The 27,130-nt window shown below is 39.1% G+C and overlaps 1 protein-coding gene across 4 annotated transcripts in view; it reads right to left on the reverse strand.

Moving 5' to 3' along the window:
* Positions 1 to 218: 218 nt before the first annotated feature.
* elmo2 (engulfment and cell motility 2) overlaps positions 219 to 27,130 on the reverse strand; it is a 49,403-nt gene continuing 22,491 nt past the window's right edge. For 2 of the 4 annotated variants that reach the window (XM_038298122.1, XM_038298121.1), the window contains exons 10-22: positions 23,463 to 23,498; positions 23,065 to 23,115; positions 19,811 to 19,933; positions 19,278 to 19,397; positions 19,056 to 19,160; positions 18,869 to 18,977; positions 13,462 to 13,598; positions 7,782 to 7,945; positions 4,770 to 4,882; positions 1,515 to 1,622; positions 1,344 to 1,426; positions 1,186 to 1,263; positions 219 to 925 (exon numbers count right to left, since the gene is read on the reverse strand). In XM_038298122.1, coding sequence (XP_038154050.1) covers positions 725 to 925; positions 1,186 to 1,263; positions 1,344 to 1,426; positions 1,515 to 1,622; positions 4,770 to 4,882; positions 7,782 to 7,945; positions 13,462 to 13,598; positions 18,869 to 18,977; positions 19,056 to 19,160; positions 19,278 to 19,397; positions 19,811 to 19,933; positions 23,065 to 23,115; positions 23,463 to 23,498 — 1,428 coding nt within the window. In that variant the 3' untranslated portion in view covers positions 219 to 724. The remainder of the gene's footprint in view (positions 926 to 1,185; positions 1,264 to 1,343; positions 1,427 to 1,514; positions 1,623 to 4,769; positions 4,883 to 7,781; positions 7,946 to 13,461; positions 13,599 to 18,868; positions 18,978 to 19,055; positions 19,161 to 19,277; positions 19,398 to 19,810; positions 19,934 to 23,064; positions 23,116 to 23,462; positions 23,499 to 27,130) is intronic. The other 2 variants (XM_038298124.1, XM_038298123.1) reach the window with 1 other exon arrangement.

A 27,130-nucleotide genomic window follows, 5' to 3' on the forward strand; every position in this document is an offset into this window, starting at 1 on the left:
CATCAATAAACATCAGTCGTTACAATCGTTTCAACCAAGCTGAAACGTGTAACATACGCATCTTTGTTCCTCTCTCCATAGAAAGCTTCAAATAGGGACTGAAGAGATTTTAATTAATTTTATTTAATTATTTAATTAATTTGATATTTAATATGGAAAAAACTGAAAACATAAAATTTTCTAAAGAAAGTTAAAAAAAACATTTGGGAGAAATTATTATTTAATGCAGAAATAAAACTTTTTTTTTAAGATCTATTTCTGTATTTATTTATTCTTTTTAGTTTCCATTTATAAACATGTTCTTTGCATGCAGCAATAATTAAACAAAATTCACTCCATAGATAAGCAGCATGGTTGAAGCTCCAACAGAAGGCCTTTCATCTCCAGTTTCCATGGCTACTACACACTGTCTGATTTAGCTTCACTTTCATTATTTTACTGCAAGTTCCATTTTCTACATGTTAATTACATGATATGAAGATGCTACCAGGGTTCCCGTCTGTTTAGCAGTTTAATCTTTGACCTCACCATTAATCTATGATCCCATTTTGTTCAAATCTGACTCTGCTTCATAAACGTGTGTTAAGTTCTTGATAGAAGATAAAGAAATCAGCTGTTATAAATATAAGCAGCTAAATTCATCAAAAGATGAGTAAACATATATATTCTTAAATCAACATATACATGCATGGCTTTCGAGCACACTCTGAAGTATACATATGACTCAGCTGTAGTTGTAGGTGAAGTTATAAGAGCTAGGCTCCTTTGGCACTGGAGGCGGGGCTTCTGGGATGGTGATGTTCTCAAGGTCGAGGAGGCGGAGCTTCATCTCCATGCTGATGAGGGTATCTAGGTCGCTGCGTGTCAGGTCACTGCCCATCTCTCTGCCCAGCAGCGCACACAGCCCGTCGGTCCAGATGCAATACTGCACATATGGACACACACATATAACACACACAGAGGAGCTTTGGTGAGTGACAGCCAAATTCAATGACCCCAGTGGCTCTAAAGGGGATTACACCCAGGGGATCAGGTAAAGGGTCCAATTCCAAACATTACTGCATCCAGCCAAGGCCATTAGATAAAGGCAGACTATGAAAACAGGCTAGAGCTGAATTCACTCTTTTTACCACTGAGACTGAAAACACTTCAGCAAAAAGTCAGAGCTTAGAAATATCGACTTACCTCGTATTTGTTTGGTGCAACAAAATTAAGGGTCTCATCCGGATCGTAGAGGACAGAGAAGGCCAACTCCAGCACCTCCTGAAACAACCGAACAAATTCAGCCACAACAACAGCAGCAGCAGTGAGCAAAAGACATGAGAGAACAGACAGAAATGCACCTTGTTTTGTTTCAGAGCACTTTTCTCTTTCATATGAGGGCAGTCCTTTCCTGTTAACACAGACTTGATGTCTGAGACAGGAACTAAAGAAAGAGGAAAGAAAATAATAAGTAGAGAGGTTTGTTCTTTGATCCGGATGTAAGAGAATCACCACAACATAGTGCATCTTACTCTTGTCACTTAGCAGCTCAAAAGGCACTTCACCCTGAGGTGACTCCTCCAAATCCCCATAGTGCAGAACTTTGTGGTTAAGAGATAATCGGCAGAACCAGAACTTCTCTACAAAAAAAACAACACAACAGAATAATTGTAAATGTTTTGTCACAGTGGAACAGTTCAGGGGTTTTTAGCAGCAAGTGAAGAATATATTGTGTTGCTAAAACGTGTTGAAGTTACAATTCTGCTAAATGTGTAATAAATGTTCCTGTGACCAGTTTCTTTTAAAATACAAACATGTAAACTTCTCTCCAAGCTCATTCTGAACATTTCTAACATACATGAGGCCCCAAATATGTCACAGGTACAGTAGCAGCCATTCAAAATGGCCCTTCCCAGTCAAACACCAGCCTAATTGCAGCCCACTTCTCTGCAACTCCCAGTGAAATCTCCTCCAACTTACAGCCAATGGAGTGTTTATTTACTCTGACTCCACCTTTTCACTGAATTACAAGGTCTGACCAGGAGATGGTGCTTCTCTTTAGATCTTAATTTCCACAAATCATGAAAGAAAGAATATTTTACAAATATTAACATTTCAAAAGGAATTGTAGGGGACCATCGAAGGGCCAGCCAAGGACCAGCAAAGGAGACAGAAGGCAGAGATACAAAAGGCAACTGTAAAAGGCGGCCCCTTCCAGGAAACAAACAGCCAGGCACCTCCTGACAGAGAAGCTTTGTGTACATGTGGCTCATTTTCAGTTGGGAAACGGAGGAGAGTCGCAGCTTCAGCGTCTGACTGTGGTTTGCAGGAGGGAGGGGCTAACTCTCCCGCTTCTCGCTGAAGAAACTAAACCCACTTGCTTGCACGTTGTCACCAAAGTCCACAACAAGACAGGAAATGGTCACTAGATTTATCCCTAGTTACTGTTCTGAAAAAATGTTGTGACGGGTCTGAAAAGGTATCTAAATATAGGGGAAAAGTTGCTTAGTTGGCTCACCTGCCTCTGTGAGCTGATGGCAGTCTTAAAGGGATAGTTCAGGTTTTTTGACATGAAGTTGTGTGAAATGTTCACCCTCTGCAGCTGCTGTGCTGCAACAGTTTCCCTACGTCACCAAGCCTCCTGCCCTGAGTGACGGTCGGTAACCGACCAGTTACAGTATGGTATGGGGGTCAAAGATTTTTAAGCTAGAAAAATTATCCATGTGTTTGGTTAGACCATTTCAACAATTGTAAAACATCCCAGTGCTATTGTCAGACCTTGATGTCAGTTAGGACTATTTTTTGGCTGCTATCTGCTTCTGTCTCACACTGAGCCTGGTTCTGCTGGAGGCTTCTTCATGTTAAAAGGGAGTTTTTCCTCTCCACTGTCGCTACAAGCATGTTTAGTGTGTTTTCCTTAGATAGAAAACTTTGAATCAATTTGATTGGATGATCTGGTGAACTGTAAAGTGCTTTGAGATGACATGTGTTGGCACTATAGAAATAAACTTAATTAAAATGAATTGAATTGGTTGGAGGACTGTTACAACCTGGCTCTGGTATTGTGACAAAAAAGGACACTAGTCAAGTTCTTGTAAGGAACGTTGTAAGAAATAAAGCGCTTATTAAAAGGGGTCTAAATAAATGTTGATTTTTGTTTCTCCAAAAAGTGATAGAAAATGAATTTGCAATTAATTTAAAAATGATTGATTGAATAAAATAGCATGTTATTACTCCTTTTAATTGATATGTGCAACAGAATTGATTAATTTAAAAAAATGTGTGTTGAGAAATTAAATAACCTGGGAAATCAATATCAGAGATGTTGAAGGAATAGTACACCCAAAACATGATTAGCCTTCATTTTCTACTCACCCCCATGCTGAACAAAACTCTGGAGTACTTTTTTGATATCTCAAATGCATCTTGAGATCTGGGAGGCTTCTTGCTGTCTGCTGACATTCAAATAATGGAGGTCTATGGTGCCCGAGACAGAAAGGTCCATAAAAGTCCACAAAAAACGTGTCAATATTCCTCCATACTGCTCGTCCAATGTATTCCAAGTGTCCTGAGTGGGTAGCATCCATAATTTACTCGAAACGAAGTGATTTAGAATGTTTTTAGAGCATAAACAGTAGTGTATAGGATTTCCTAAAAGCGCGTTAACGACGCTACGGAAACCGCGGCAGACCAAACCAGATGAAAGTGCGCATTCAGCGTCTGCTCTGCCGATAATGCAAGCGTAGAAGAAGAAATGTGCTGTTTACCTGTGCAAAGAAAGAAACAATGAAAGAAAAATGTCTGAGGACTTCAGTGTTGAGGAAGAGCATGAGTTCTTTGCCGAGCTGAATGCGCACTTTCATCTGGTTTGGTCTGCCGCGGTTTCCGTAGACTCGTGAACGCGCTTTTAGGAAATCGTATACACTACTGTTTATGCTCTAAAAACATTCTAAATGACTTCGTTTTGAGTAAATTCTGGATGCTACCCACTCAGGACACTTGGAATACATTGGACGAGCAGTATGGAGGAATATTGACACGTTTTTTGTGGACTTTTATGGACCTTTCTGCCTCGGGCGCCATAGACCTCCATTATTTGAATGTCAGCAGACAGCAAGAAGCCTCCCAGATCTCCAGATGCATTTGAGATATCAAAAAAGTACTCCAGAGTGTTGTTCAGCATGGGGGTGAGTAGAAAATGAAGGCTAATCATGTTTTGGGTGTACTATTCCTTTAAGACGTATTGCATTGAAGATTACAAAATAGAAGAGCTGGTGAGCAGATCTGTGATGAAGGTCCTTAAAAGAGAAGTCCGGTTATATTCAGAATTCAAACTTCTGTAAACACAAAAAAAAAAAATATTACATACTGTTCAATAAATTATGTGTTTTTAATTAGGAGTAATTTTCATTTAAATGTGCTTTACTGGAGGCATCCATGTTTGTCAAAGAACACTACTGCCACCTACAGGTTTGTGACGTCACGGTGCGGTATCGGCTGTTGATCAAGTCCCAGTGCTGTATCTGGTGTTTGTCACAACGCGCTATTATCCAAGTCATCTTGAAAACATTCTTCTATATATAGACTATATATAGAATGGGCGCTCCCAGACTCAGTGATCACGATGATAACGATTGTTATTATTTTATTTACTGAATAACGCTAAATTCATTTTATCACCGCAAATTTATTAGTTTTAGGTATTGATAATGATCCATTGATTCTTTCTTGCTGACCGGGCTTCTCCTTTAATGCTAGCAGGTTGCAGCAGTTTGTCCTGTATTCACCTTGCCTTCGACGGTTCCCCAGTTTACGGAAGCAGCTTCCCTCACACAACCGGTTGAGCCGCTGCTGCTTGATGAGCTCTAAGATTTCGGGTTGAATTCTCTCCCGTAGCTCTCTGCAGCCCAACACAGAAGAAGGAACAGGGGAATAAACTTATACATGAGGAAACAAAGTGCAAATACAACACAGGAATAAAAAACATAAAAGACATGAATAAAAACACGTCGATTTGATGTGAAGCCCCAACTACATACTGTGGGGCTGGGCGTTAAACCAGATTTTTACCATTACTATCACTCACTACGATAAACAGAGCAAATTTTTCCATGTCGGTAAATTCTGTAAAAAATTCTGCTGTTCTGCCTGGGTGCGCTGGTATGGAACTAGATCGGTCTCAATTTTCACAATATGTGATACACATATGTGATTCATACATGCACAGGACGACAAGATCCACACATGCACAGTAGGATTCATGCAAGCACAAAAAAATCCAACACGCAGAGGACAAGATTCAAACACGCACAGAACAATTGACACAAACACACAAGATGATACCAGATCCCACATCCTCCGTATCTGCCTGATACCGAGGATGTGGGATCTGTTTTGAGCCACTCATTAAAGCTTCTGACTCAACACTAATTCTGACATTTTTAATTAAAAAAAGCTTCCTGGATGGGAAGCGAAACGTTTTCAAACTTGGAAACAATGTCCAGTGGTTTGTTTTTAAACTTTTTTGGAATGAATGTATCTACTAAATAAGTCCTGGGATCTGGTGGTGTCATCCCACATGGAGTAGTTTCTTTTGATTGGTGGGAAACCATCCCCTGGTTAAAAAAAATGCATTTGTGTATCGAGGCACGTCAGGGGAGTCTCAAAAATCCACACAAAAATCCAATGAAGTTTAAAGACCAGTGGGACTGTTTATTTATTTTATAATTGTTTATGGACCAGAAATACTTTAGTGACTCTTGTTCTGTGCATGTGTGGATCTTGTGTGCTTGAGTGAAGTGTGCTGTGTGGCCATGTCTTTAATACCTGGTGGGGACAATTTCCTAGGAATATGCTACATTTTGGGGACTCATAGGTACTTGTGGGGACCAACAACTGGTCCCCATAAGGAAAGTTTCTCTTCTTGGGGTGGGGGTTAGGTGTAGGACTAAGGTGTGAATTGAGTTTAGGTTAGGTTTAGGGATAGGTATGTGTCGGTAATGGTTAGGGTTAGGGCAAAGGTCACGGTTAGGCCATATAAATTAGTGGGAAATGAATGGAAGTCAATGGAAGGTCCCCACAAGGATATTGTGACACAACATGTGTGTGTGTATCTTGTCCTGTGAATTTATGGATCACATATGCAAATTTTTGAAAACTGAGACCGATCTAGCTCTATACGCTGGTCGCTGGTATTTTCTTTTCTTTTTAACACACAAGATACGGGGAATCACCTCCCTCCACTGATACAGTCAGAAGCGTAAACAAATAGAAAGGCGGATGAGCCCAGTGAAGAAGTGTCTAACACAGCTGTAAACAAAATTACATTAATTAATCCTGAAGAGCCGAGTGAGAGCAGAGATGACGCTGAGCGCGCAGAGAAGAAGTAAAGAGCGCATTGGAGTTGAGTGCTCGGCAGACCGGTTTTGAGCGGGGGTGTGCGTGTTTAAACGATGCACATTGTTCTCGCTGCATGGTCAGATCAGAGGCACCAAAATTATGCCGTAGATGTTAAAGGAAAATTCCGGTTTTTAACACTTTTAGCCCATTTTCTGTAGTGTCCAGGATGAAATCGAATGATCGACACCAAAATTTTGACAATTGGTCCTGTCTCTGCTTTTTGGCTCATGCAGAATCCCCCCCTGGCTGCTTCAGAATGGCTTCCATAGTGCATGTCCGATAATGTCCTTAAAACAACCTTAAACATTCTTTTTTTAAAATATGCTACTCACCGGGTCGTCAGCGCTGTTCAATGACGTTCCAAAAAAAGTTTCGTGAAGAAAAACCGTTCCTGTCTTGTTTTATTTAGCATTTTGTAAATCCCAGAACTATTTTTTCCGATACATCACAACCGCTTATAAACTTCCACTTCCCGTTCGAATCTGAAGCGTTGCACACTCCAGACCACTAGTTGGCGACGGTATCCTCTACCGCCAAACTCAAAGTCCAATATGTCCTCCTCAAGAATCCACCTTTCGTATTCCATTTTCAGAGTTTTTTAAAGTGTTTAACAGAGACGTTAGCACCTCGACGTCGGAGTACACAGAGTGAAGCAGAAACACTTGGGCCTTGCGAAAAGACTACAACTAAGCGTAAACAGGCCCCATTTCCGTTTCCGGTGGCGGAGGGATATTGACTATTCCAACAGAACTCAATGGGATTTACAAAATGCTAAATAAAACACTACAGGAACGTTTTTTCTTTACGAAACTTTTTTTGGAACGTCATTGAACAGCGCTGACGACCCGGTGAGTAGCATATTTTAAAAAAAGAACGTTTAAGGTTGTTTTAAGGACATTATCGGACATGCTCTATGGAAGCCATTCTGAAGCAGCCGGGGGGGATTCTGCATGAGCCAAATAGCAGAGACAGGACCAATTGTCAAAATTTTGGTGTCGATCATTCGATTTCATCCTGGACACTACAGAAAATGGGCTAAAAGTGTTAAAAACCGGAATTTTCCTTTAAGCAAAAGAACACGATATGCAAAGTTGAAAGCTGTTGGGACTACCCAAAGTAACAAATCTAACCTCCACCACCTACAGCCCAACCACGCTGTTGTGTTCAAAGATGTGCAAATGCCTCTGTTAACTTTGCACAGAAATGTTTACAAGAGAGGTGCATTTCCTGCACATCCCTTTATTTCTGATCGTGCATTTATCATTGTCGAGGTAAAACTGCCCAATTTATTGTGATATTGAGTTGAGGTCATATCGCCCAGCCCTAAGTCAAACTATTAGATAAAGAATTTGGCAAAATTTCAAACACCAATATATAACGAGATAAAAGTTGTGACGCACATGATGGGAGGAGACTGGAAGTCATCCTGGCTCATTCTCTCTGACTGCCGCAGACGCAGTATCTCAGAATAGTTGAGGCATCGCAGCTTGTTCTTCAGCTGGTCTATAGAGGACGGCTTCATCGCTAGAGCCCTGGTGATCTGTTCCCGGACCACCTGCATCACCTGTGGAAGGTTAACACATAAGCACACATAATTAAAGATGAGGGCTAATGCAATAAAAACCTAAGACTTGTTCAAATGCCAATTTATTGAACTCTAGTTTTTTTATATGTTGGATTCTGTTAAACTAATTTAGTCAATTTGAATAACTTTAACTTGAATAAAACATGATCATACTGAAACTGGTGGTTCCATATGTTTCTGTATGAAACACATGGAACACATGCATGAAAGAGTTAAAGGAGAATTCCGGTTTTTAACACTTTTAGCCCATTTTCTGTAGTGTCCAGGATGAAATCGAATGATCGACACCAAAATTTTGACAATTGGTCCTGTCTCTGCTTTTTGGCTCATTTAGAATCCCCCCCTGGCTGCTTCAGAATGGCTTCCATAGTGCATGTCCGATAATGTCCTTAAAACAACCTTAAACGTTCTTTTTTTAAAATATGCTACTCACCGGGTCGTCAGCGCTGTTCAATGACGTTCCAAAAAACGTTTCGTAAAGAAAAAACGTTCCTGTAGTGTTTTATTTAGCATTTTGTAAATCCCATTGAGTTCTGTTGGAATAGTCAATATTCCGCTGCCACCGGAAACGGAAATGGGGCCTGTTTACACAGTTGTAGTCTTTTCGCTTCACTCTGTGTACTCCGACGTCGAGAATCAAGAATCCACCTTTCGTATTCCATTTTCAGAGTTTTTTAAAGTGTTTAACAGAGACGTTAGCACCTCGACGTCGGAGTACACAGAGTGAAGCGAAAAGACTACAACTAAGTGTAAACAGGCCCCATTTCCGTTTCCGGTGGCGGAGGGATATTGACTATTCCAACAGAACTCAATGGGATTTACAAAATGCTAAATAAAACACTACAGGAACGTTTTTTTTCTTTACGAAACTTTTTTTGGAACGTCATTGAACAGCGCTGACGACCCGGTGAGTAGCATATTTTAAAAAAAGAACGTTTAAGGTTGTTTTAAGGACATTATCGGACATGCACTATGGAAGCCATTCTGAAGCAGCCAGGGGGGGATTCTGCATGAGCCAAATAGCAGAGACAGGACCAATTGTCAAAATTTTGGTGTCGATCATTCGATTTCATCCTGGACACTACAGAAAATGGGCTAAAAGTGTTAAAAACCGGAATTCTCCTTTAACTACCAGATTAAGGCCATCCCAGCCATTCCATATGTTGCTGGAATCTCTGAAAAACTCTAGAGGATTTTCTGCAAACACAAAATCCCAGTAGATTTCAAACCAAACAAGACCCTTAAACAGAGACTGGTGCATCCTAAAGACAAAATCCCCAGACCTAAGATGAGCGGAGTTGTGTCTGCAGTTCAATGCAGTGAGGAATGCTCTGATCTTTATATTGGAGAAATAAAACAACCTCTCCACAAATGCATGGACCAACTCAGAAGAGTGACCTCCTCCGGACAAGATTTAGTGGTACATCGAAACCTTATGGACAAAGGACATTCTTTTGAGGACCATAATGTTCACATTTCAGTTTAAAAAGGGTGTGAAGAAGCCACTTATGTTAAGAGAGGAGAACCAACCTTAAACAGAGGGGATGGACTCAGGTTTCAGTTCTCAAAAACCTAGAATGCAGCAACAGAGTTGATTCCTTCCCGCTATCATCAAAACCCCCATCCCATTACAGGGGACCAAAACTCGCCTGGGCAGTAAATCACGCCTCGACATGCGGTTCGGGGAAACGCCCCCTCCGTTACTCAACACACTCCTCAAAGCCTCGGCTCATCTTATAACATCAATAGTTTTTGGATTTTTGCCTCAGTTATTCAATTAAATCTTCAAGAACTCTCCTCTGCCTCCTGGCCTCTGCATTTGGGCTTTAAAACCCCAACCCCACCAAGAAAAAAGTTACACATAGCCTAGCAGTATGTCAGAGAGACACACCCTGTCTTTAAATGATCTCTGTTAGTGTACATTTCATCTTTATTTATTAACCAATTTTGTTCCTGTTCTGTCTTACCTTATAAATAAGTTTAATAATGTTGAAAAAAAAAAATTTTTGTTAATCCAGTCAATATTTAATACAGTTGCCAAAATAAAGTATTAAAATATATAGTGAGAAAAGTTTTTGCCTTTATGTTATGGAAAGTTCTTCTTGATAGGGTGAAACAAATTGATGCTAATCAATGAATCCTTAGTCGTTTGATGGAATCAATTAACTTTAGATAAATTAATTAATTGACACCCCCCCTCCCCCCCAGCTATGTCCTCTAATGTTTTGGATTTTTTAAAGTTTTACTTTGAATAAGTGGTTTCTTGGTGGGCTCCCCCTTTGATTTTAAAGAAAGTTTTCACTCCCCCTCTCTACTAATCTTTTAAAAAAAAAAAAGTAAATTGCACTAAACTGTATTTCATTAAAATAAATGACAATCTCCTCTAAAACACAAAAACTACCTCTTTTAAAATAAAGTTATTAACCATTTATTTAGCTTTGTAACAAATTTAACATAGACATCTGTATTTAAAAAAAATAAGTTATTTAATCAGTTTCGTTCTACCATGCCCCGCCTGCAATAACACTACGCACCCCTAGGGGGAGCACACCCCACTGTAGGAACCATTGTTCTGTCCAGGTTTGGACACAGGTTCTCGTGTCTGAGACAGTATGAAGACGGGTTAACAGAGCATATTCATACCCAAGGAAAAAAAATTATATTGTTAAAAGTATATAGAAACACCAATCAATAATTTATCTAAGCATTAGTTTCATAGAGTGATTTTATTGCTTTATTGTTTATTTTACTGTTAAGACACTTTATGATCTTCATCTTCAAAAGGAGCCATATGAAAACTTGCTTCTTCCTTATCTTTTAAGGAATGCCTTAAAGCGGAGGTCTTCAACAGGGGGTCCGCGACCCCTAGGGGGTCCACAGAGGTACTGCATGGGGGTCACGAAAGTTTTGATTAATTAGAATTATTTTACTTTCCCCCCTGCAATTTTTTCCACTTATTGAAATGTCCTTAAATAAACATTAACATGAATTCAACACACTGTAGTAAACAGAGAAATGGAGGCAGAAGATCAATGCACACATTCAGAAAAACACAGGAGCTCTTTCAAGCTGGGCACCGTTTCATTTACAACACCTGTCCCATCAACCAAGAACCAGAATCAGAAATACTTTAATAATCCCAGGGAGAAATTACTTTCATTAAATTACTCCATCTGTAATAGAGTGACTGTAGGACCAGTTTGATGTAACACAATTTCATACAATATAAATAATTAGGGGGTTCCCCTTTTCATCTAGCCATCGGTGTGGGGGTCCCTTGCCTGGAAAACATTGAAGACCACTGCCTTAAAGAGTGTTTAATCAGTACTTTAATCTAAATTTAATATTTGTTCTCAAAACATTGCCTAAATTTTTCTAAAGCTTCCAAATTTTGATGATGCGACAAAAAGAAAAGATTCATTAATCACCTACTGCCCAAAAATGAATCCCACAGAAGCAACAGCCTAGTTTAGTTGTAGTCTTTTATAAACAGAGACCAGCAATGTAAATGATTCTCTTTGCAGTGAAAATAAAATAGGTATAAGTGGATGGTTTATGCGTGAATGCATACCGTTATGAGCCCAGTTTCAGAGTCAACAGTCATTAAAAACTGTGAGTGAAGGTCACTGGGCTCTGAGGATCCCTCACAGACGAATTAGACCGCTTTATCAGCACTTGATTGGGTTTGATAGGGGTCACATTGCTGGCCGGCATGAGATCCAGCAGTGTTATCATGTAATTGCTCAGCGTGAGCCGTGCACAGATGTCAAAGTTGGCCTGGGTTGGAAACAGCTACGCAAAGGTGACCATCCTGAGGTTGAAGTCGTCCAGAACGGTCCCCTTTGGTCATACTGAGCTCCAGCAATTAGAGGACGCTGAGACAACTGCAGCTGCTGCAGAAGTACAGGATTTTAGACTCTTACAGCACAGCCAGAGACAAGCTGAATTTGATCTGCTTGTAGATTTATTTGCCTCTGCTTTGGTTTAACATACAAATATTTATGTTACAGCTTTATGAAAAGCATGAGGCGTGAACACTTTTTGGAATTGCAGCCAAACAAAAAAGCAGAGGTGGATATTTATGGAGTAAATTTTGTTCCATTATTGTTGCAAGCAAAGAACATATTTCGTACATTATTATTCGAGAAAACTGTAACTGTCTGGATATGAAACTTTGAAAAACACTTATTTAAAAAAATTAAATAAAACAAAAAAAGGTTAAGAGTAAATATGCTGGGTTTTTTTTCAGACTTTACTTTTGAGAAAAAAAATCACATTTACTTTAAAGTTTTTTTTTTGTTGTTGTTGTTTTTTTTTACAGATGTTATCTTTTTACATTTTATTAATAAAATCATTACAGATTTTATTTTCTTTCCAAGTTTCTGCTTATCAGAGTTTTCAGACTGGTTTATGTTTTGTATGTCTAAACTTTATGCAGACCAATAGAAATGAGTCTTTGCTCCTAATTACCAAAAGATGCCCCGCCCCCAGAGGTGGCACCAGCAAATTAAATTAGAAGAAAATGCAATTTGCAAAATTCATTCTGAGAAAAAAAAAAAATTTCAAAGAAAGAACATACAATAGTATGAAAAATAAATTGGGAAAAAAATGTAAATAAAATCAGAGAAAACAGCAAACTTACTTTCTGATTAAAAACCTTTTGAAAGTTTCAGTATTGGAACTGTATTTTTTCCTATTTTAATTGATAAAATGTGTTTCTTGCTTGCTACAATAACAAAACAAAATTCACTAAATAGACAATTCAAAGGTGTCAGGATTCTGCACTTTTTGATTCTTTTTGAGTTTTCTTTTTGAGTTTTCAGTTTCACTTTGATACGTGTTTTTCTGTGTTTTTTAGTTTTATTGATTTAACTCCCATTTTGTGGCGTTTTCTGGATGCATCTCTTGTCTGCCCTCTGTTGCCCTCTTGGTTCAGTCTCCTGTCCCCTAGCTCCCTTCTAGACTCCTCTGTCCGCACCTGCTCCCAGTCCGCTGATTAGCCTGGTCTTTGTATCTGCATCCCATATATACACCTCCTGTTCAGTCACTGTTTGCTGGTTCCTCGTTGTCATTTCTTTGCCCCTCGTGTTTGTTTTCCCTAACATCTCCTGGATTTTTCTTTTTTCTGGAATTTGTTTTGGAATTTGCCTCTGTCTCATTTGGATCAACAATAAATCTGCAAACCACTTCAGCTTCCATCTCTGCATTTGGGTCCTCTTCAAACCTCCACTCAACCGTTCGAAGTAAATGCCAGCCAAAGGTGGTCATTTTTCCCACCCTCCAAAATTAGCAGACAATTAACATAAACGGAAGAATACCACAAATTTGTTTGTTTGGAAAAGTTTCCATCTGCTTTTTGAGTCCATTTATGTTCCTCTATGTTTTGAGGTTGGCTTTGAAAGGCTTATGTAAAAAAGAGAATGATGGCACGAAAGAAAAACCACGTGGTAACATGAGCATCTGAACATGAATGTAAGGGTTATGCAATATCAGACCTTGTTGAAGTCCTCAGCTGTGGCTCTCATCTCCTTCCATGTTTTATTAAGCAGCTGGATGCAGACGCAGAAGAACTCCTCCCACGCTCGGTCATGCGTGAAGAACATGGGGTGATAATCGTTGCAGCCCTCGTTAGCTAAGCAAAGAAAAATGTTTCCAAATAAGTACCCATCAATAACCCCTGATAATCAGTACATACATTATCAGCAGTCTATTATCATACAGTATTCTCACTCTGGTGCACGAACCCCTGCAGTGAAACGGACAACATTTTAGGTCAGCAGTGAAGTTAATTAATTAATTAGAAATTATTTGTAATAAGCAAAAGAGAGTCCTTATCTGTAGGAAAAACAAAGATGCATCTTTTTTTGTCGGTGAAAGCACTAAAAAGGTCAGGCTAAAATGAGTTGTTTCTAAGGCTACGTTCACACTGCAGGCCTTAAAGCTGAAGTCTGTAAGTTTTTTAAAATCACTTTTTTGTCATATTGGCTAAAACTGTCCCTATGCCCAGACAGCAGTACATGTGATATGTAACCTGTGAAAAAAACTGCTTCAATTGGTCCCGCCTACTGCCTGTATTTCAATCTGGAAAGAATAATTCGGGACGAGTAAAAACAACCAATCACAGCCAGAGGAGCGTCTGATGGAGTGTCAATCACAGCTCACACGCGCTGAATCCCGCCCCCCCCACCTTCTGGTCGCATGCGGTAGCCGCGCAGATGCTGTGAGAGGGGTGGAGCTTGGAGGTAGGGCATAAGTGAAGCAGAGAGGGTGGGGGAGTGGCGTGAAACCTGTTTTTCTTCAAATTTTCAGTCGAAGTCTGCTCTCTCCTCAATGTTACAGACTGCAGCTTTAATGCTCAATTCCGATTTTTTTGTGAAATCGGATTTTTTTGCGTGTCCGTTCACACTTCCAAGTATATGCGACTTGTATGTGATCTACTGTGTGAACTGAAAGCGTTCAACCGAAGTGTCCCACATGCGCACTCGAGGACGCGATGACGTCACATGTAGCAAGCGTCCTCAGTGTTTGCGGAAGTAAACATGACTCGTAATACCGCAGCGTATATTGCGTTCTTTAAGTTTGGCCCGGAGGCTCTTGATTTTCCGTTGGCATTAGATCCAGGAGTGTTTGTATCCCCGGTCGGCCATTTCTCGGGAAATGTTTTCAAATATCCCCCGGTTCCGGTAAGACCCTTCGAGTTTGGTCTGAATCGAGCTATCTTTCCAAATATGAATTAAGTCAGCAACCTCACTTTCTCTCCATTGACTGCTCTCCGTGTTATCTTCCGCCATGGTTGTTCGTTTTTCCCGCCTCCTCTTAGTAGGACGCAGATTAGTAACGTTTAGTAACATTTGTCAAGTATCAATGACGTGTAGGTCGGATGAATGCTACCTGGCCGTACAGACACAGGTCGCATTTGAAAAGATCAGATACGTATCGGATTCAGGACCACATATCCAAGTGGCCTGGGTCGCATTTGAAAAAATCCGATCTGTGTCGTTCAGAGTGTCATAAAAAGATCAGATACAGGTCACATATGGGCAAAAAAATCGGAATTGGGTCACTTCAGGCTGCAGTGTGAACGTAGCCTAAGAGGCATCCGCTTTTCATCCTATCAATGTGTTAGGAAATATTTTCTGAAAGGCACGTGTCTGGTTCCCCCAGGCTCAGAGACAGCGAGAGAGAGCAGGACTTTCAGGAGAAAACAGGAGGGCTGAAGATGGTAATAATAATAATAATAATATATTTTCTTTCAAAGGCACCTTTCTGGACCCTCAAGGTCACCGTACAAAAGATAAAAACACAAGGAGAGAAACAAAGTCAAAACACAGAATAAAATCAATAAAACATACAAAGGCTGGGACAGGGAGATTAATATTAGAGAGAATAGGCAATTTTAAACAGATGAGTTTTGAGGTATGTTTTGAAATGGAGAACTGATTCCTTTTTTCTAAGTAAGAGTGGTAGAGAGTTCCAGAACAGTACAGCCAAGCTGCAGAATTTTGTTCTTTTGAGTTTCGATCTCTGTCTGTCATGAAAGACGCTGGATTTGAAAACATTGGTGACCTTTTGGAAACCTAATGGATAAACCATATATGATGGATTTGTGACCTTATACACACCAAAAAAGAAGCAAAAAACAAAAACAAACTATTGCAATCCATTGGAAAAATAGTCAGTGTTGAATTTGGCACAAAGAAATGTAAGGAAATTATTCTTTTCGAAAGAATAATAGAATTTTATTCAACTTTATGAACTGTTATCTAATTTATAGCGCTATTCCTAGGAGTGAAAGGAAGCTGGAACGGTCCAGTACTATGAACTAGTAGAAGATTTAGGAGGTGGTTCGCAGTGAGACGGGTCTGCAGCTTTTAAATCTCGTGCATGCTCAGTACATGTCTGCTGTGCGCTAAACTCTGACAGACTTTTCTCCACCAGCTCTGGTTGCACACAGCAGCTCCTTGCTCTTTCTACATCATCCTTGTGCTCGGGTGTCTCTGATTTAATTTATGTAATTGAACGGCACCATCAGCAAAGTGTGAAAAATGGCTTTGTCTAACTTTTAGGAAAATATTTAAATAACTAGTTTACAATAGATTTTTGGATTAAACCCAAAGGAAAAAGCATACAAACTTTCTGTTATATGGCTCTCTCATTGTTCCTTTATTTCTAACCGTGCAATTAGGATGTAAATGTGCCCATGTATTGTCTTAATTTTTTCACACTTCTGAACATACTTTAAAAATAACATTACTGTTAAATAAATGATAAGTGTTTTTAATAAAGAGTCAATTTCATTTGAATGTGCTTTACTGGAAGCATCCATGTTTGTCAAAGAACTGGCTTTGGCTACATATTACGTGTTTTTTCTCTTGTCAGAAGTTCGATGGCAAATCCTCCCTCTTCAAGTTGGCGATCCAACGACGAACCCGTCCGTGGAGGATCAGGAATCGGAAAGGTGGAATAACTATTTTTATTTTTTTCCCCTTTTACCATATTCCAACATCCAGCTGCCATGCACGTGGGCATTGTCAGTTTCACTATAGCTCTGGGGAATTTCAATGGTGAAGTCCTCTGGAAATCTTCAATAATTGTTGTTGATTGCAGATGTGTCTAGTAGCTCCCATTGATTTTGCTTGTAAAGCGGGGAGAATGGCGCTAGGCTTACCGCACCGTGACGTCACTGCCGGGAGATGTCAGGAGGGAGTTGTTATTATATTTGGGAAAAAATGGCTGCTCCCAGACTCAGTGTTCGTGACCAAAATTATTGTTTTTATTTTTTTCCTGATCAACGCTACATTCATTAAATCACAGCAAATGTATTAATGTATTGGTTTTAAGTATAGATAATGATCCATCCATTGATTAGTTCTTAAGACCGTTTCAAATGTGTGATTTAGTGGTTTACCTGTTTTAAATAAAAATGCTTGTATTTCTTACGTTCTTTTAGGATTAAAGGAAAATTCCGGTTTTTAACACTTTTAGCCCATTTTCTGTAGTGTCCAGGATGAAATCGAATGATCGACACCAAAATTTTGACAATTGGTCCTGTCTCTGCTATTTGGCTCATGCAGAATCCCCCCCTGGCTGCTTCAGAATGGCTTCCATAGTGCATGTCCGATAATGTCCTTAAAACAACCTTAAACATTCTTTTTTTAAAATATGCTACTCACCGGGTCGTCAGCGCTGTTCAATGACGTTCCAAAAAAAGTTTCGTGAAGAAAAACCGTTCCTGTAGTGTTTTATTTAGCATTTTGTAAATCCCAGAACTATTTTTTCCGATACATCACAACCGCTTATAAACTTCCGCTTCCCGTTCGAATCTGAAGCGTTGCACACTCCAGACCACTAGTTGGCGACGGTATCCTCTACCGTCAAACTCAAAGTCCAATATGTCCTCCTCAAGAATCCACCTTTCGTATTCCATTTTCAGAGTTTTTTAAAGTGTTTAACAGAGACGTTAGCACCTCGACGTCGGAGTACACAGAGTGAAGCAGAAACACTTGGGCCTTGCGAAAAGACTACAACTAAGCGTAAACAGGCCCCATTTCCGTTTCCGGTGGCGGAGGGATATTGACTATTCCAACAGAACTCAATGGGATTTACAAAATGCTAAATAAAACACTACAGGAACGTTTTTTCTTTACGAAACCTTTTTTGGAACGTCATTGAACAGCGCTGACGACCCGGTGAGTAGCATATTTTAAAAAAAGAACGTTTAAGGTTGTTTTAAGGACATTATCGGACATGCACTATGGAAGCCATTCTGAAGCAGCCAGGGGGGGATTCTGCATGAGCCAAATAGCAGAGACAGGACCAATTGTCAAAATGTTGGTGTCGATCATTCGATTTCATCCTGGACATTACAGAAAATGGGCTAAAAGTGTTAAAAACCGGAATTTTCCTTTAATATTTGGTGGCACATAGAGTGACAGCTGTGTGACTCTGGTGCTATGGATCCAACCCCGACTTCACTGTTAGGGATCAGGTTACGGCTCAGTTTGGACGCAGGCCGGCCCATATTTTAAAAGTTAGAGCGGGACCTTTAAAGTCGTAGGGAAGCGGCCGTTCCAACTGTTGCATTTCCGAATTCTCCCGAGTGGTGCACGACTTTACACGACTGAATAAAGTGAATGTGATTGGTCGTTTATCAAGTGGGCGGGATTGTTGTGGCGGAAGGTTTGCAAGCATTTTTGGTTGTGGCCAGTTTGTTGGAAGCATCTTGCTAACCAGTTAGCAACTTATTGCTAGTAGGTTCCCAATGGGAAATCACATTGGGACCAAGTAGAACTAAATTGGTGACTTAGAAACGACACTGTCAAGGAACGCTATGGACAGAGGAAACATGCAAGAGGAGGAGAGTTTAGTGTCGGAGGTCGTGGATGAGTCTCCTCCATCAGACATTTTTTATTTAGAGGAGGAAAGTGAAGATGACGATGTTGTGGAAGAGGACGCCTCGCAACGCTGCCAGTTCTGTTAGCTCTACACCTGCTGAAGACACAGACCTCCATCCCTGCGAACACTGGGACGGAACTCAATGGGAAAGGAAATGATTCTTATTTCTTATTTCAACCGTTGCGTATATCAGCTGCAACATATGAATCAAGATGCTATGACCGAAAAAAATTGATAGACAGATGACCGTTGATATATGATTGGCCATATTAAGGTGTTCAGGCTGACGTATAAATAACTGACCTGCAGAAGATAATGGAAAAAAAAACACAGATTTTAAGACAGGATTTTTTTTTTAAAGAAATTTTCTAAATTTTGGGACAATATCGTAGATTTAAATACATGTTTTAGCCAGAATGATTTGACATTTAAATATGATTTCCCTACAACTTTAAAGCTTGTGTTCTTACTTTCACCACACAGTGGTAGATAAACAAAGTTACTCACGCAGCTCTCCAACCTGGAGTATTTCACACAGTATTCGAGTGAGTTCAATCGCACAGCGGCCGAAGGGACACTCATGCTTGTCCTCCCGACTGCTGTTCTCCAGGACGATCTGTCGCAAGCAGGAAGGTGAGTTAAGGTACGTCCAGCCCTTTTAGCTCCTTTAGTCATGCCTGATACCGGCACTTACCCTGATGTAAGTATCCTGATGAACCCTGGCCAGATACAGCATGTTATCAAGAGCTAGCATCCCAGGGGGAGTCTGGGTAAAATCCATAGCCGGGTTCAAGTGGTTCTGCGTTTCAGGTAAGGGAAAAAAACAAAACACTTTTATTATTAAGTTTAAATCTGATTAATCATCTCCTTTTTTATTCTTTGATTTAAAACAATACAATGTGCTATATAAGCTCACAGTGAATCCTAGCATCTTGTAGTCCTTGGTGTATAATGCTTTCCTCTTCTCTGTACCGGTGGGATCAGTGTCTCCGTCAAAGGCGATTCTACGCAACTCAAAAATGATGTCCCTCTGAGCCTGGGAAGGCAAAATACAACACTGTTAATAGCTTATCAGCATAAAGAGGGGAACGTTTACCATGATAGAGCCAAGAGAGAAGCCAGAGAGTAGATGGGTCAATCAGCGATGAGCAGATGGGTTGCAGCAAGTACTGGCAAAAACAGGAAAGGCTTCATTTTCTGCTCTGCTGATTACACTTAAAGCAGATTTATCAAAGTGTGCTCTACCCTCATAATAGCTTATCTCTATTAAACCTTCACAGCATGCTCCCATTTCGTTAACCGTGGTTTCTAATTTAACATTTAAAGGCAGATAGCCTACATGCTATCTTTTCTTTTAGAAAAACATTCATTCATTCCTGCTTTGATTTCAGGAAGACTATAAATGATGTGACGGATATGAAGCATAAATATTTCGTTTTAAAATCTCACCTGGTCATTGGGATCCATTTTGGTCATCATTCTTTCTTCTAAGAGGTTGAAGGTCAACACCTGCAGCACGTACAGCTGATGTGCCATCTCTGCTTTGATCGGTCGATTTCCTCTGATGATGTGCTGAAAAACAAAATCGAAATACTGTTCTTTAGTCATTGGAATACATCATTCAGATATTAACCCTTTGAGCTTTTAACTATGTTTAATTCTATTGCTTTGCCCAAATCAGGCCCAAAGTCGTATTTTGCTTGATCCCCATGAATCGTTTTGGAAAATTAATGGCCACCATCATCCTATGTACAGCTCTCATTACTCACTCCCTCTAGGAAGCAACTACCTTGACTGCATCGCAACTGCCCAGTAAAAATGAAGCCCTCTTTCTAAGATCAATGAGGGGTGATGTGAGGCAGAGCATGGTCACACAGAGTTACTTTTTTAGCATCTAATCTGCACGGTGACAGCAACTGTTTTTTTATTAATCTTTAAGTCGCAAAAACGTGTTTCTTAGGGACCGAAAGGTGTTAAGGCTGTTTTATGTTCACAAAACCAGGTCGTCTGCATGTGTGTCGCAGTTTATGCAGTTAGGTTTTCTAAAGAGGAGCCTAACCCAGTGACATCATGAAAGGGTGGCACATTGGGAGAGGCAGCATTGTAGCAAAGGCAAGACTCTTAAGGGTGAGCAATTAATATTTTTAAAAGGATTATCTAGAACCTTTTATATAAATATACGTGTATGGATAGATAGATATACATATAAATATATATAGAGTATGCTGAATACAGATGAAAGTTATTTTAATTCTAATTGATCAAAGTTGTCCGATTTTATTGATCGACTATAGGGATTCATTAATAAGTGGCCATTTTCTAAAAAAACTCACTTTTCCCTCATATCAAAATGATATTTCCATAAGAAAAAAAGGCTCAATATAATTTTACACGAAACCGCATTATAGTTTTTTTTTTTTTTCAAAAAAGTAAATAATTATATTTTAAGGATTTATTGTGCCTGCTGTGTTAAATGAATAAAGACAAAAAGTTTTTGTTACACATTATTAAATGTATTTATGTTTTATTGGGTTTAATGACATAAACAAGGATAAAGTATGATCTACATTTAAAGTGGAAATCTTTACAGATCACTTTGTTTGATTATTGGACAGAAACATTTATTCAGATTAATGGTGCTTTTTTTTTCAATGGTCAACTAATTCAGTAATCGATTAATCCTTAACTGGAGTATAGAGACTCTAAAACATGCCTGCAGCTGACAGAGTTACCCGCTTATATCAAGATTGTAAAAAAATACAGAAACATTTTGCATCTGTCAATAAGCTCTACCCAGAACTCAAGTGGTTTAATTTTGTAAAAAAAAGTCTCCTTTAAAGAATCTTTGGCTATACGATTATTAATCAATAAATTAAAAAAAATATTATCGACAGATAAATTAATTTGCAAAATAATCATAAGTTGCAGCCCTATTTCATTGTTCTCTTTAAAACTCCTAAATAGAATCAACTGTAACTTATTGTTTTCATGCGGCCAAATTAGCTAATAAAGTATAGTGCTGCATAATTAGATCTCAATTTGATTATATCCTTTAGGAAACACATCAAACATGTGGAACAAGGAGCTCTGGTTGAAAGGCAGGGAAATGTTTGTTTTTTAACCAACATGCAAAACACTGCAGAGGTTGTAGAAATTCTCCAGGGTACAACATCCCCATCATGAAACCTGAAGGCTTCAGCAAGCCTGGAGCTTTTCCTGAGCAGGGAAAGGAAGGTGATGAGAGTCGATGGGGAGAAGGATGGAGCTAAATATAGAGCAATCATGGAGGAAAACCTGTTACAGAGTGAAACTGATTGAAGATTATAGCAGAGTTTATCCTTCCAGCAAGACAACAATTTATATCAGAAGCTCCCCAGCGGTGGAGCACATACTGAACCCTGATCCAATAGAGGCATTAACTGTGATTAATTTACTTTTAATCCTTTACCACATGATGATCGAAACATAATGATGATAACTTTTACAGGGCAAAACTTTTCTAGACTCAGCAGAAAAACAGCAGCAGCTTTGGACTTCTTCTCACACAGAGCGAGCAGCCAGAAAAGGGAAAGATAATAAGCTCCAAGAAAATATAAATGTTACAAAAGAAGCGTGTGCAGATGAGGATTAAGGCCACGAGGAAAAAAAAATTAATAAATAAAAAAATAAATAAATATATATATATATATATATATATATATATATATATATATTATTTTTTATTTTTTCTCTTTTAATCTCATAATTATGATTTTAATGTCACAACAACAAATCTTTCTACACAGAACAAATCAATTAATACAGAAATCTCTAAATTAAAGTTAGAAAAGGACTGAGAGTTGACAAAAAAAACCCTACAATTTATATATAAAATTTATAAAGTTATAGCCTTGCAGATCACCTCAGCAGGCCTTCAAAATAAACAAGATCCGTACATTATTTCTAGCTATTGACATTTAAAAAAAAAAAGATATAACAGGAAAGAAAAGCATGAAATAAATGAAGGTAAAACATTTAATTTGGTATTTTAGAGTCTTCTTTGCTTTTTAGGCTAAACTACTTAGCTAATGTTGATAATGGACAGACATTTTATCTTATTTCACCTAATTTAAGTTCTTGTTGGTCGTTCTTACACAAATTGTCCTAGTCCAAGTACACACCTATATCCAATTGAGAATTTACAAAGTACATTAAATATTGGAGGGGCTAATTAAAGTGAAACATTTCATGTAGTGTGAAAAATGTTGCCAAGGAAATATTAATATTTTCTAAAAAAAAAAAAGGAGGTATTTTTGTGTTCATTCTATTCAAACATGGAGTGGTACAGGGTTTGGAGGGAAACAGCGCAACTTTTCAGGTAAGTAATGCTCATTATAAAGATGTGGGCAGATTTCTGTAGGAAGGAAAGTTTGAGCTGCTCGAGGAAAATGAAGCGTGTTCTTCTCGAAGACATTTGCAGCCAGTTCAAGCGGATCTTTTCTGACAAGTGCAAATAAAAATCATTTTCAGAGCCAATCCTGTTTCGCTTCATGGACTCGGTGCCATATCACATTTACTGGTTAGGACTCTCTTCTTTCTGAGTGAGTGGAGCTTAAAAGTTTCCAGTAACTAACTAACTTTTAGTCACAGAGAGGATCTTGAGACAAATGGATAGCTGTAAAACGGCTTGATTTGTGTTTATTCTAACTGAGGTTGATACTTACGTTAAGAATGATGGACCGCAGGTGTTTCTGAGCCAAACTGCTCGCCATTTCCTGAGGAAACACACAAGATAACAACAAATTAATCAGAAGAAAAATAAACAATTTACAACAAAGCAAAGCAGCTGAGAATTAACCTCCCAGAAATGTAGCCAAACAATATTAAAATAACCGACAGCTGAGTTTCTATAAAGGGGTTTGAATGAGGTGGGTCTGCAGAATTAGCATAAAGGAAGTATAAAATGGTTCTGCATGCTGCAGCAACAAGCTGTGGTTCCATTTCCATGCGAAAAGATTATGCAGAGGCTGGCTGTGACACAGAAAAAGCTAGGAAGTGAAGAGGAAGAAGGAGGAGGAGGGATGTGGGAGCAGAGTGAGCTGCAGAGAGGACGTTTACTCACAGTGAGGTGCTGCTCCAGAGGGTTAGTATACTCCACCTATGAGTGGGGTGCAGGGAGGTGGGGTATGAAGGCAATGGAAACAAAAGGTGCAAACACACAGACAGTGAGATCCGAACTTCACAAGCATGCAGTGACATAAGAAGATGAATCAGGTGTATTAGAAAGAAGGAAGCTGATATTGCTGCTGGAGCATCCTGCAGACATGGCATTCATCCTATGACTTGTTTTTTTTTTTTTTTTTATAGGAATTTCACCATAATTAAAATGTATAAATATTCAAGCCTTAAGAGTTTCTGTTCTTTTTGCACACACAGGTTTAAAAAATGTTTAAGGAAGAATTTAAAGCTGATGTAAAGGTTGGTATTTGGGTTTGTGCAACAAAGACAGCATCTTTTGGTGATAAAAATAACAAGTGGCTATTAATTTTTTTTTTTTAAATGCAACAATACAGATGGAAACGGAAAAAGCTGATGCTATTAACTGTTACTGTTATGATTTCTAAATTGACAGGTTTATGTCTGTAAAAACTTTCTAACCTGCTCTTGAATGTTCTTTCCTGTGATTTTCCTTTCTTATTTTCTAGCCGCTTGTGGCTCAAAAAGATATCGTTACCTCGAAGTTTATAAAATAAACTGACGTGATTTCCATCATTCTAATCATATCTAAAGTAGTGGGGAAAGGTTATCTAAAACTACTATTTTATAAAACGAAATCCAAAAAACAAATAGTTTTTTGGATTTCGTTTTCATTTTTGATATCAAACTGAAATACAAATAATCGAATTATACAAGGATCTTTCAGTCTTAAATGTTCTTTTTAGAAACTACACTTTAGCAAAAAAACAAAAAATGAGTGGCTATTTTATCTTTGTTTTAGAATCAAATGATTTTAAAATACAAGGAGTTTACTTTTCCTCTGCTAGACAGGGATAAATTAAATAAAAATGTTAGACTTTTTTTTTTTTTTTACACTTTAAAACAGATATTAATTTTTTTTTTCTTTTCCAAGTCTGAATGTGGTTATTTAAATCACAAGAATAACAAATTTAACAGGCTACCGTTTAAGCTTTAGCCCAGAATAAAATGTCTTGGTTTTTTTATCCACAGAAATCAGATATAAATATTCTGCAAAAAAAGGAGTTTTTTTGATGAAAATGGAGTCAATGATGCTTATAGTTCTAAGACCATGGACTCCAAAATGCCTTCACCCATCCACACACACCTTGATGAGCTACATCTTAGCCCCAGCTGCCGTAGGGCAGACTGACAGAAGGCGAGCTTTCTTATAATTGGTGCCCTTTTATCAACAACAGGGAAGGTGGTGAAGTTTCTTACTCAAAAACAACATCTCCTCAACATCCTCTGCCTCCCCGGCTTACTGGTGATTTCTGCAGCCTGTCAGATTTGGTGCTCTTGTGAAATTAGTGACCACGTCCAGACTCGGATAATGAAAAACTCTGAATGGATTTTTCTGTCTGTTATAAAGAAATGTCCTTTTTTATTTACAAAATAGAAAGCAGAACTGAAACTAGAAAAGCAGTCAGAGATTGCAGACCTATGCCAAGCAGCGAACCCTGGACAGGTCCCCGAGTCCATCTCAGGGTAACATAGAGACACACGGAACAAACAAGCATGCAGACACACTCTAAGGCTATGTTCACACTGCAGGTCTGGATGCTCAATTGTGATTTTTTTTTAACTAAAATAAAGCATCTTTGATATTAAAAGCTGTTGAACGATGGAAGCCGACATTATCAACAAAGGTAAGAAAAAAAGAGCACAGATATTTATAATGTGATTTTGTGGTATAGAGATATATAGATATATTTAATATATTCTTATATCTATTCATATATTTGCCTCTTTGCTAAATAAACCACCACCTACTTTTTTTTTTTAACTTGCCTCCATGTGGGGAGGGGGACGTCCCTCTCTTTCCTTATAATACCAACTTTTAGAATAACCCAGAGAGACGTTGCTCTGATCCACCAGCAGTAGCCACAGTGAGGGGGCTACACAGCAGGGTCCTTTTCATAAAGTATTCATGCAAATATTAAAGTCATAACTAAATGTCAAATCATTCTGGCTTAAACATGCATATAATTGTACTCTTTATCAGACCATGTCAATTTTGAAAATTTTTTTAAAATAAAAAAAAAATCCTGTCTTAAAATCTGTGTTGTTGTTTTTTTATTATCTTATGCAGGCCAGTTAGTTATACGTCAGCCTGAACGCCTAAATTCTGCCAATCATATATAAACGGTCATCTGTCAATCAAATTTTTCGCAGCTAATATACGCAACGGTTGAACAGAAATACGAATCATTTAGGCTATGTTCAAACTGTAGCCTGAAGTGACCCAAATCTGATTTTTTGGCCCATATGCGACCTGTATCTGATCTTTTCATGGTTGTCTTAACAACACAGATCCGATTTTTTACAATGCAACCCAGGCCATTTTGCTATGTGGTCCAGAATCCGATACGAATCTGATCTTTTCAAATGCGACCTGTGTCTGAACGGCCAGATCGTATTCATCCAACCTGAACGCCATTTATACCCGACAAAGGTCAAAGAAGCAGCAAGAAAAACAACAACCATGACAGATGATGATGCGGAGAGCAGTATTTATGTTTAACCATCTAACCATCCACTACCATCCATGCTTACTTCCGTAAACACAGAGCACGCTGGCGTGTGACGTCGTTGCATCCTCTACTGTGCATGCGGGACACCTCCTGTGTGAATGCAGTTCACACAGGAGATCACATACAAGTCGCATATATTTGGAAATATGAACGGCAACGCAAAAAAAAAGGGATTTCACAAAAAAATCGGAATTGAGCATCAAGTCCTGCAGTGTGAATGTAGCCCAACTCTCCCATTGAGTTCCGTCCCAGTGTTCACGGGGATGGACGTCTGTGTCTTCAGCAGGCGTAGAGCTAACAGAACTGGCAGCGTTGCGATGCAAGGGCTCAAACATGTACGGCTGGAAGCCTTCTACACCAAACCAAGCTTCTGCCGCCCTGGCGTCCTCTTCCACAACATCTTCGTCCAGCTTTCCTCCTCTAAATAAAAAATGGATGACGGAGGAGACTCATCCACGACCTCCAACACTAAACTCTCCTTCTCTTGCATGTTTCCTCTGTCCATAGCGTTCCTTGACAGTGTCGTTTCTAAGTCACCAATTTAGTGCTACTTGGTCCCAATGGAATTTCCCATTGGGAACCTACTAGCACTAAGTTGCTAACTGGTTAGCAAGATGCTTCCAAGAAACTGGCCACAACCAAACTTGCTTGCGAACCTTTCCCACAAAAATCACGCCCTCTTGATAAACGACCAATCACATTCACTTTATTCACTCGTGTAAAGTCGTGCACCACTCGGGAGCAACTCAGCGCAACTTTGAGTGGCGGAGCAAACGAGCGAACATCCTCCTGAGTGGGGAGCGGGAATCCCTCCGTTCACATGCTCTGGTGGCCACTGCGCTGATACACGCAGGTGAGAGCGATACTGATACATATCCGATTTAGCACCACTTATGGAAGTGGCACAATTCAGATTTTTTTGTGAAGTGAAAGATCATTATTGGGTCGTTCTTACTACCACGGCAAAGTCGGATATGAGTCGCTTATGGGTAAAAACACTTTGGATTTGGGTGACAATTTC

Source organism: Cyprinodon tularosa, unplaced genomic scaffold, assembly GCF_016077235.1.
Source record: "Cyprinodon tularosa strain WSP-4 unplaced genomic scaffold, ASM1607723v1 ctg40, whole genome shotgun sequence".
Lineage (NCBI taxonomy): Eukaryota > Metazoa > Chordata > Actinopteri > Cyprinodontiformes > Cyprinodontidae > Cyprinodon > Cyprinodon tularosa.